Raw genomic sequence first — 11,807 nt, forward strand, 5'->3', positions numbered from 1 at the left:
TGTAACAAGTTAATTATTCAGTCGGACTGCCTAGAGGTTATTGAAACTCTGCAGAATGGAGGGTACACATCATCAGCAGCTGCTCCGATCATCAATGATATTTGCATACAAACTTCTTCTTTTTCTAGAGTTGAGTTTGTTTTCTGTCCTAGGGAGTCAAATAGTGTAGCTCATACTCTAGCTAAAGAATGTGGTACTCAACTGGTGTTTGGTTTGAGGATCCACAAGTTTCATTATATCTCTGTTAATTGACGATGTAAGTGTTATTTAATTAATAAAGTTCAAGCAGTGTCCTGCTGTTTCCCTAAAAAAAGGTCAGATTACAATCTTGCGCAACCATACTACATACTGGAGGCAAAGAAGAGAATACATGTATAGCAAAAAAAAAGACATATTGGAGCTAATCATACATCTAGTCATACTATGGTAAAGCAACATTCACCCAGTTCAGAAGAACAGATTACACAGCATGTCAACATCAGAACCATATGACTGAAACTTGGGGAAATGTTTTCGCCTGCCAGCTTAACAAAGAGGATGCGTAACATTTCTACCACTTGCTACAAGTTAAGCAAACAAAAACAGCCACGGATCTCAGACAGAGTGGCATACAAACATTGATCGACATTGGCATGAAGACGTCGATCACAATTCAATTGAGAAGCGAAACTAACGGCTAGCTCAATTTACACCTGGGCTACAAGGTTCTGACAACGGTGAGCTTCTTCACAAAATAGCACCTACGACTACAATCAGCAACTACCACCTGGCACTTCATGGACCGCAAGAGCAGCAACAGTCAAGGTTGTTGGGGGAGAATCTGCTGATCATACCCGGTTTTCCCTGAACAAGAGATAACAAGGTACAGTCATTTCAGCAAGCCTCGGCTCAGACTCAGAACATCAATGACAACCTCAAGGCATCAACCTACCAGCCAGAGCAGCAGATTTGAGCCCCCTACCCTCTCTTCCTCCGCCTGCTGCGTGCTGCGAGCTTGGCTGCCACCTCCTCTTCTGTCAAGGGCAGGTAGTAAATCATCGGAGAGGCCTGTGTCTGCTTGAAGAGATCAGCAAGCGACATGGCAGGTGCTTTAACTTCCTTTGGAGGGGGTGGAAGCATATCCCTATCTGACCGAGGCTTAGAGGCCGGAAACAACTTCAGAGGTTGCGGAGTAGGCAACAGACCCCTCAAGGCACCCACGTCATCGGGAAGGATGGTTTGGTTAGGCTTTGATTGTTGGAAGCCTACTGCCTGTTGAGTTGTATCTTTGCTGAGGCTGATCGGTGCTGGCGGTGGAGGAGGGTGTTCAAGTTTGAGCTTCACCTCACGTGGATCAACAAATTCGGCAAGTAAGTAACTGCCATTGTTTAGGGGCCATTGGAGGTTGTAAACAGCATTCCTGGTAGCCACGGCTTCATCCACTGAAGAGTACTGTGGATCAGAGGTGGGCGTTAGGACAAACCGCCAAGTTAACACCATAGCATTATCAAATTTGGAATGAACAGTAAAACAAGTATGAAAGGATTTGATCCAACAATATGCACGTCGAGCTTAACTTCTCAGTTTTGCATCTTTCTAATACAGAAAGCAAACCATCTTTCTAATAACTACCATAGAACAAAAGTTAACCCTTACACCAAGGCCACGTCAAAAAGCAATTTGACAGGAACAATGACTAAAGCACGAATGTTTGCTATAATCACATTAAAGACAGAATTGGCAAAGCCTGAAAAGGTCACAGATAGGGGGGAAATGCTGATATTCACTTCTGACAGTATGCTGCATAGGTAAAATAATATACTGAAGTTAACAACATACTGTAACGTAGCAGTGAGTCTTGATATGATCCATCCAAAAGCTGCAAATAGATCCAGTTCTACCAAGAAGCTCTTGCACAGCTTTCAGAGTAAATGGACGCACAAATCGATCAATTTTCAAGGAAGTAGTTGCAGGCTTCTGAGAAAGTGGCACTGAAATATGAACATGGAAGAAAGAAATTAGATACTGATGTGAAGAACGTTTTAGAGCAGGCTGAACCACACCCTGCTCTTTACGAAGGAGCAGAGAAATCTCACCTGTCCGCTCTATGTGGGAATCTCCACTTGCCACTGAACCAGACCTGCCAAAAGAACGTTTTATAGCAGGCTGAACCACACCCTTTGGACAAATAGAGCTGCTTGTGGATGTTTGTTCCTTAGGAAGTTTGACACTATCCACACGGCGTTGACGTTTGTTGGGGTCAACTGCAACAACTTGGTCTGTGCATTTAACAGTGAGTTAGAAAAAAATATGACATGATTTATCAATTGTAAACGAATTCACTTGAATGTAGCATGTAAAATGACGGCCACAAATGCTACTGAACGGCTGCAAAACAAATTGACCTGTCCCCAAAACCGTAGTAGACCCGAATACATGAGGTACAACTGTTTCATGCAAGATTTACCAAAAGACAAAAATAAACTTCAATGACAATGATCATGCAACAAAACAATGAACTTTTCACTGGAAATCACAGAAAGTGTGAACCTACTGATACAAAAGAAAATGTCACCAAAAAATGATACATACAATGAAGAAAAGAAACATGGCTCAAGATATACATGCAAGAAAGTTATACAGGAAATAATCCACCACTGTACGGTGTACACGTATGGAGATAAAGACATACCTTCCGGTTTCCTCTTTTCAGATGGAGCTACTGATTTCTCCTTGGCTACATTATCCTTTGTTTGCACAGATGAATCAACAGTATCAAAGAGCACCACCTCTTTTACCTCATGGTCCGAGGTAACCTCAATTTCTCTTCCAACATCATCAGATCTGATATTGGGAATAACATGCTTACTTTCCATGGCATCCTCCTCTATCGATTCATTACCTGAGGTCCTCTCTAAATTTACTTTTTCAGGAGAAACACCATTGGGACTGTCCTCTTTCTTGTCCAAGTCCATATTGGTCATAGATCTTTTTTCTTGCAATGGGGTTCCCTTCTTACACAACTGCTTTTCATCGTCCAATGCCTGCAAATCATCACCTACGGAGGGAATTCTGCACGGTTGTGGTTTGACCATATCCCGTTTAGCCTCTAGTTCCAAATCAGAATTGTCAGCATTCAGATCACCCTTTACATTAGTTGATATATCCTCATGCGAAATCAATACACACTTGATTTGAGAACCTACATCAGGGTTGGCCTCAGAGACCTGGTCCTTTGTTCCTGACAGGGATGGTTTGCAGGCATCATTTGTGTGCCCAGAATCTTCGCGGTCCTTGCTGCTCATGAAAGCATTGTCACCCGAATCTATCTTTGGAATCAAAGTCTCAGCATTCTGGCCAGGTGCAGTTGCAGTAGCATGAACATCCAAGTGATCAGTATGTAGTGCGATAGCATCTGGAAGTGATAATAGTGCTTCCTTATCTACGATATCAGCGTCTAACTTGCCTTTAGCAGAGGTTGCATCCAACTTAACTTTAGCACTGGCTACATCATATGGTACATAATCAAGAATAGCTTCCTTGACGGTGCCTTCTTCTGGAGCCTTCTCTGCAATTATCTTACTATGGCAATCAGCTTTTAGAGATGCTCCCTTCAATATAGCACCATCACTTGGAGCTGATTCTAGATCATCTCTTTTAGTTGCCACTGTATCACTTAGAGAAATTGTATCAGCTGTTGCAGAATCAACTAGAGGAGAATCACTATCTGTAGCAGCAACAAGAGTGGTCTGATTAACTTCTTCGGTAGTAGCTACAGCATCCTCACTAACATCTGTAGTAGTGTCGGAACTTCCTTCCTGAGTTGCAACCTGAGAAGGACCTTCATCAACATTTTGTTCGATCACATCCTGGCAAACAGATGCATCCGCAGAACCAGGAGTTCTGTCCACTTTGAGATCATAACTGCAGGGAGATCCACCAAGTATATCACCCTCAAGGTTCTTAAAGAGCCTTTTCACAAGATCGTCTTTCAAACCTTTGATAGGTAGGTTCCTCTTAGAGAGACCATCCTTCAGTTCTGTGACCTTCCACTGATCAATTGGTCGGTTCTTTAGCACAGGATATGTCGGCATTGTCGCTGGCAAGGTTCCAGCTGTCTGGTCTATTGGTCCAGGTATGGTTAGTTTGCAAGCATTGCTTGTGCGCCCAGAATCTTCGTGATCCTTGCAGTTCATCAAATCACTGTCAACCGAACTTATCTTAGGAATCAGGGCATCACCATTATGTCCTAGTGCAGGTGCAACAGCATCAAGATCCCAATGGTCAGCATGAGGCACAATCGCATCCGGAGGTGATGGTACCACTTCATGCTCTAGAATGTCGTCGTCTAACTTGCCTTTAGCAGGAGTCACATCCAACTTGACATCAGTAGTGGCAAATAGATAATCAACAATCGTTTTCTTGGCAGCATCTTCTTCTAGAGCCTTCTCTGCAATAAACTCACTATGACCACCAGCTTGTTCATGTACATCCTTCACCATAGTACTGTCAGATGGCGCTGATTCTAGATCATCTTGTTTAGTTGCCGCTGCACCACTTTGAGAAATTTTATTAGTTGTCAACACATCAACTAGTGGGGCATCACTAACTTCTGCAGCAGCAGCAGCAGCAAGAGGTTTCTGACTAACTTCTTCAGTAGTAACAACAAATTTTCCAGTAGCAACTTCACTTTCCTTGCTAACTTCTGTAACAGAAACAACAAGATCCCCGCTTTGCGTTGAAACCCGAGAAGGATTTTCATCAACGCTTGGTTCCATCACAGCCTGGCAAACAGATGCATCAGCAGAAGCAGTTGTTTTGTCCACTTTCAGATCATCACCAGGGGAAGATCCATCAACTGTTCCTTCTCTGCCAAGTACATCACCCTGCAGGTCCTCAAAGAGCCTTTTGACAAGATCTTCCTTCAAACCGCTGATAGGTAGGTTCCTCCTACAGAGCTCATCCTTCAGATCCGTGACCTTCCACTGGTCAATTGGCTGGTCATTCAGCACAGGATACGTTGACATTGTGGCTGCCAAATCTCCACCTGGATCATGAAATCAGTTAAACCATTTACCATGAACATTACTAGCATAATGAAACTAAAATGATGAGAAAGTTCAATCTATGAACTAAGCAAAAAAAATTGCTTCTTTTCTCAGTTGTAGCTACAAAGTTATGATAACTGTTAAGAAGATATGATAATATGATATGCATAGCATTTAGGAAGTAAGAACTCTAAAAAAGTGGCAACTTATGTGTGAACTGCTAACCAACAATATTGTTCAACGACATATAACTATTTAACAGAAATTGGTGGGATAAAATCATGTGAAATATGCCATGTTGAAACAACAGTTTTGCACGGCATATTTGACAAGAACTGTGTGCTGATTGTGGAAAAAGACGCAGATTACAGAAAATCACAACTTCAAAATCGCAGATACACATAACAAGGTTGCATAGGCCATGTGGGCACATAACGAAGTTGCAAAAGTACAATTTTTGCACAAAGAAGAAAACCAATCCCAAGGGACAGACTCCACTCCAGAGCATACAAAACCAGAAATGCCCGTATCCAAACACCACTGAACAGCATACACCAACCATCACTAACAATCCCTCTCACAAAGAAACCTACACCTAAACCCTCATTAACCCCTAATAACCACCTACCCGCTGTCAAATCGCACAGGCACACGGGCACTTGAAAACCCTAGAAATCGAAAATGGGTGCAGCTCGCCCAGCAACTATGGCGCAGAGAGACCTCAACTGTGCTCAGCGGAGACCACCCTTCGCCGACCCGCCAAATTCCGGAAACCTACAATCAGCCCCCAAATAAAAACCCCCTGACCACTAATTCTAACAAAAATTCACAGCCACGTGAAGGGAAGGCGATTACGCAGAACACCCGCCGCCAACAAGCCGAGCCCGCGCGCTCCCGAAACGAAACAACCAAAAAAGGAGCACTCTCAAGCTCGCAAAAAGTCCCCCCAAAAAATCAGAGATAGTGAGCGCACTGGAGAATCTAACGTGCTATGACTCTACGGGGGAGCCGAGGAGGAAGAGGGGAGCAGGGAATCGAGCCTCGAGTGATCCGAACCCGCGATTCCGCCGGCGGCGGTGGCGATTTGTACAAGGGTTTTGCCTTGCTCCGCCGCGCCGCGGCGAGCTGGAAGGTGAAATGGCGTGGGGTTGGCGCCGCTCAGTGTGTTCTTTGGTGGGCTCATATGCTCAGCCGCTGTCTCCGAAAGCAGGGCCGATTTTGACAAAAATAACCCTTTTGTGAAAGAACTCTGGCCAAATTATTTGAGAAAATTCCTTATATGACACTCTCTTAAAATCGTGTTCCTTATTTGACACCGGTAAATTATTTCTTCCCTATATGACATCTTCTTAAAATTTATTTCCCTATATGACACCCTAGTGTATTTTGTGAACCAACGGTGTTAAAGAGAGGGATAAAAAGACCTTCTTATCCTTGGTGCCAAAAAAAATCTTTACATCACATAATGTGACCTCTTTTTCAGCTCTTAGAACAGCAGGTAATTAATTAATCGCTTGAACCCGCAGGACAAGTCCTCTAGCCTGCTCCAAGAAAATACAAATCGCGATTGATTTAGTTCCGTGACACCCGAGCAATCGAGGAAGGCATGAATTAATGGTTCCTGAAGCTTGTTGAGTGATCTAGTTACAACGAATTCATCCAGTCAACGCATGGAGGAAGAAGGGAATCATCTAGTCGATGAAGTTTTTGGGCCGATCGATGCAAGAAAGCTGCCGACCGGCGTTGACTTGTTGGAAGTGGCGAGCTGGGCTTGCTCGTCTCGTCGGAGACATGTCGTGCACGGTCAGCTGGAAGTGGCCGCCAGTGTTTTGTCCTCGCCGCCAGCTGCCGGCGCTGCACTGCCGCTCGGAGGTGCCCGCTGCAGCAGGCCTCGGGCCACCGAACGCCTCGCCCGTTCAGATCCGCATGCACCCCGTGGCGCTGCAATCTGCTCCGCCCCCAACCGGCTGTGAGCCTGTGACCTGCGGGAGGACGGCCATGGGGATGTTGGAGCCGTCCACGAGTGTCGCGTCGTAGAAGTTGTAACCGCCGGAGCCGGCCAGGTGAACTCCGCGAGGGAGCAGGCCGGCTCCTCGCTACGATAGGGATAAGGGCATTTTCGTCCGCCAGAATTTTCTTTAACGGAACAGGGTAACGGAACTAACGGTGATGTCATAGAAGGAAAGAAATTTTGAAGAAAGGTCGTGTAAGGAACAAAAAGTTTGCTGATGTCAAATAAGGAACAAAATTTTAAGAGGGTGTCATATAAGGAATTCTCTCAAATTATTTCACTCCTCTAACCTTTTTGTGTGGCGCCCTACCATCGGCGTCATACCTTACTGTATGGCATCCATGCAAGCGGCGCCACTCATCCATCCGACGTGGCACGATCGACGCTGACCAGCCGACGTGGCAGGATGTTTGGCGCCCATCGATGTGAAGGGCACCACACATCCTACCATGTCGGTTGGCCAGCGTCGATCGTGCCACGTCGGATGGATGAGTGGCGCCGCTCGCATGGGCGTCGATGGGAGGGGCGCCACACAAAAGGGTTAGATAGGGAGGGTCAGTCTGTGATTTTCTTTCAGAAAGGCGAACGCTACGCGTCGGTCGACTGATAACTGGGCAAAAATCGGTCGTTCCTGCGCCGTCCGATATCCGGCGTGCATAATTAGCAGCATTGCGATTTTTGCATTTTGCCCCCTAATTTTTAGAAAATCAACCCGCGGTCCTAAGCCTATCAGTTTAAACCGAGCACGTGTTTCCCTTTGCCCCCAAACTTTCAGATATTTACAACAAAAAGACACTCTAGGGAAGATATGGGTCATTACTTAGTATAGCAACAAAACCCGCCGCTTTGTGTACAAAAAATAAATAGTATTACAACAAAATTTTCACAGTAAATCTTCACATATATGTACAACAAATTATCAATATAATTACAATAATAATTAACAACAAAAACAATATTTTGTATTTGGGTGTTTACAATAATAGTCAGTTTCCATGCAAAAATATCTTTACAACAAATCAGAAACATACTTACAACAATAATTAATAACAAAAACCAACATTATTTTATTTGGATGTTTACAATAAAAGTTCGCTTTCATTCCAAAAATATCTTTAGAACAAACCAGTAAGATATTTACAATAATAATTAGCAACACATACCACAAATAATTTGCGTGTTTACAACAAAAGTCGCAAACATCATCCACAAAAACCGCTGACTATTTACAACAAACATATATATGTTTGCAAATAATTCAAAAGTTGTTAAGAAATAATTTAATTTGCTACAACTTGAATTACAACAAAAATCATCGTCTATTTTTACAAAAGTTAGAAATAATTATAACAAAAATTCATATGTTTGCAAACAATCAAAAGTGGTCAAGCAACAATTAATTTGCTATAGATTGAATTACAATAAAAGTCGGCAACTATTTTTTTACAAAAGTCACAAATAATTACAACAACAAAAAATGGTGCACAAATAGACACACATCTAGAAGAGAAAGGTCCAATGGATTTTTGAGGCCCACCCACGTCTTTTGTAAGAAAAATGTGCATACGTATTTTGGCTTCTTGGTGTTGGTGGACTTCAACGTAGCTGGGCTTGGTGTTGGTGCCGTAGCTGGGTTTGGTGTTGGTGGGCTGCAGCGCGTCTAAAAGGAGCGAGCGAGCGCGCGATCAACAATCGATCTTTCGCTCCGATCGGTCGGCCGAATAGGAAAGCAGCAGCCCACAAGTCGCCCACCGTCACCGACAGGTGGGGCAAAACGTAGGTGGAAGCGCCTCCAGTCAAATACGTTTTCATAGGTAGATGGCGTACTTTCTGTTTATGTTTTCTGATCTTCAAGCTCTTCAGACTCAGATGCAAAACCCTACCCCCAACCCCGTAGTTCCCGACAATTACGGAAATGGCACTCTTCGCCTCCAAATTCGCGCCGCTGATCCCGCGCCTGCGCCGCCTCTCCACGGCGGCGGCGGCCGCCGGCGCCGGCGAGGACCCCAAGCTCTCGCGCATCGCGGACGACCTGCTGGCGCTCTCCGCGGCCGAGCTCGACGACTACTCGACCCTCATGCGCCTCAAGCTCCGCCTCTCGCTCACCTCCACCCCCGCCACCGGAGCCGGCCCCGGCGCGGCCGGGGACGCGGCCGCGCCCGCCGAGGAGGCCGCGGCGGTCAAGACCGCGTTCGACGTGAGGATCGAGAAGTACGAGGCGGCGGCCAAGATCAAGATCATCAAGGAGGTGCGCGCCATGACGGACCTGGGGCTCAAGGAGGCCAAGGAGCTGGTGGAGAAGGCGCCCGTCGTCGTCCGCGCCGGCCTCCCCAAGGAGGAGGCCGAGGCACTCGCCGCCAAGCTCAAGGCCGCCGGCGCGTCCGTTGCGCTCGACTGATCTTCTCGAGCCAACCTAAGGTGCAGGGTCCCCATTTTCGATTCCTAGCGTGCCCTTCATAGATGATGCAACGGCTGTGTGTGTGTGCGTGGGCTGTGTCTTATAATTTTGTTTAAATTGGAATTTGTTGGGATTGGAGCAGTTGGTAGGGGTACAAGAGGATGCAGGATTTGCTTCCATTGTTGTAGCTTATTATGACGACTAGCCTCCAAGCATGCATAATCACTGATATGTCCTCCTGAACCACGCAATAAGGTGTTGCTGTGTCGTGTTCTGCTTCACTGCTCTGGATTAAACATTTCAACAGCCATATTGACTAGTGTGAGAGCATACAAAGATGCAACTCTTGTTCTATGTGGTGACTAGAATATGATAATTTCAGCTAGTTATTGATTGATTCGGAATGGTGGCAAAGTTAGAATGAATATACATGCTATGTCCTAGTGCATGAAACATTTATGTGATCAAGTTGGTGAGGACGAAGCTTAGGTTGGACCAGATGGACAACACTGTTAATTAGATGCAATTCTTGAAAATGGTATTTAATGGTCTGCCTGTAAATTACAGGTGAAGTTCAAATATTTTGCGTGATGATTTTCCAAAAATAAAACTGTGATGCATCGTCTGTTAGGAGGCATAAATATGGAAGGTTTGTATACCATGTACAAGTAGCTCATTTGAGTCAAAGACATCTGATGCCATGGACAGATCACAAATGTTGCATTTGTATACAGTTTGAATAATTTAGACCCTGGTGTAGCTCATTTCAGTCGAAGACATTTGATGCCATGAACAGATAACAAATTTAGCATTTGTAAACAGTTCGAATAATTTAGTCTGCGTTTTATATGAATGTTCTTCTGTTACATGATAAATCAAGAGATTATATCATTAAGATGATTTATAATGTAGAGCTTTCATTGACCAAATATAATTTGCTTAATGTTTGATCATAAAATGGTGTTATCACTTGGATAGATTTTGACACATTGTAGAGTACTGGCATCTAAGAAATTGTTTAAATTTCATTGCTAAATCGTTCTCGTAAAGATAAATGAACTTGGCATATGAAGGATTTCATAATTGGAAAATGCTAAGTGAAATGTTTCTATGGAATTTTCTGCTGTAAGAGTTTGAGTTGTATCATATGGAATCATTTTTTTGTTTAAATTGGAATTTGTTGGGATTGGAGCAATTGGGTAGGGGTACAATAGGATGCAGGAATTGCTTCCATTGTTGTACGGAGTAGCTTATTATGACTAGCTTCCAAGCATAATCGCTTATATGTCTTCCTGAACCACACAATAAGGTGTTGCTGTGTCGTGTTCTACTTGCCTACTCTGGATTAAACATTTCAATAGCCACATTGACTAGTCTGAAGGTATACAAAGATGCAACTCTTGTTGGCATGCCTTTATCTTTATGTGGTGACTAGAATATGATAGTTTCAGTTCTTTATTGATCTGGAAATGGTGGCAAAGTTAGAAGGAATATAGTACATTCTATGTCCTAGTGCATGAAACATTTGTGTGATCAAGTTCGGTGAGGATGAAGCTTAGATTTGACCAGATGGGCAGACAGTGCTCCGTTAATTAGATGCAATTCTTGAAACTGGTATTTAATGATCTGCCTGTAGATTACTGGAAGGTTTGTATCTCATGTACAAGTAGCTCACTTGTGTCAAAGACATCTGATGTCATGGACAGATCTCAAATTTTGCATTTGTGAACAGTTTGAATAATTTATTTAGCCACTGGTTTAGCTCATTTGAGTCAAAGACATATGATGCCATGAACAGATAACAAATTTAGCATTTGTAAACAGTTTGAATAATTTAGTCCGTGGTTTATATGAATGTTCTGCTGTTACATGATAAAGCAAGAGATTATATCATTAAGATGGTGCATAATGTATAGAGGTTTCATTGACCAAATATACTTTGCTTATGTTTGATCATGAAATGGTGTTATCACTTGGATAGGAGGCCGAGGCGCTCACCGCCAAGCTCAAGGTCGCAGGCGCACTTGAGTGATCCCGATTCCTGAACCTAAGGTGTCTCCATTTTCGATTCTTGGCGTTCCTAGATGATGCAACCTCTGTGTGCGTTGTGTCTTAATTTTTTAAAATTGGCATTTGTTGGGATTGCAGCAGTCGGGTAAGGGTACAAGAGGATGCTGGATTTGCTTCCATTGTTGTAGCCTATGACTAGCCTCCAAGCGTAATCACTGATATGCCTTCCTGAACCACGCAATAAGCTGTTGCTGTGTTTATGTTCTACTTTACTGCTCTGGATTAAACATTTCACCTAGTCACATTGACTAATGTGAGGGTATACAAAGATGCAACTCTTGTTGGCATGCCTTTATCTTTA

The 11,807-nt window shown here is 43.8% G+C and overlaps 2 protein-coding genes across 2 annotated transcripts; one reads left to right on the forward strand and one right to left on the reverse strand.

Moving 5' to 3' along the window:
- Window positions 1–951: 951 nt before the first annotated feature.
- LOC124676246 lies at window positions 952–5,057 on the reverse strand. The gene is made up of 4 exons (XM_047212322.1): window positions 2,672–5,057; window positions 2,076–2,258; window positions 1,819–1,970; window positions 952–1,431 (listed from the first exon to the last, which is right to left on the reverse strand). The coding sequence occupies exons 1-4, from the start codon at window positions 5,004–5,006 to the stop codon at window positions 958–960; spliced, it is 3,144 nt and encodes a 1,047-aa protein (XP_047068278.1). The 5' UTR covers window positions 5,007–5,057; the 3' UTR covers window positions 952–957.
- A 3,896-nt stretch (window positions 5,058–8,953) lies between these two features.
- Window positions 8,954–9,682, forward strand: LOC124679302 (50S ribosomal protein L7/L12). Its single transcript, XM_047215083.1, has one exon. It carries the CDS (start codon window positions 8,954–8,956, stop codon window positions 9,434–9,436), a length of 483 nt encoding a protein of 160 aa, XP_047071039.1. The 3' UTR covers window positions 9,437–9,682.
- The last annotated feature ends 2,125 nt before the right edge of the window (window positions 9,683–11,807 follow it).

Source organism: Lolium rigidum, chromosome 7 (assembly GCF_022539505.1).
Source record: "Lolium rigidum isolate FL_2022 chromosome 7, APGP_CSIRO_Lrig_0.1, whole genome shotgun sequence".
Lineage (NCBI taxonomy): Eukaryota > Viridiplantae > Streptophyta > Magnoliopsida > Poales > Poaceae > Lolium > Lolium rigidum.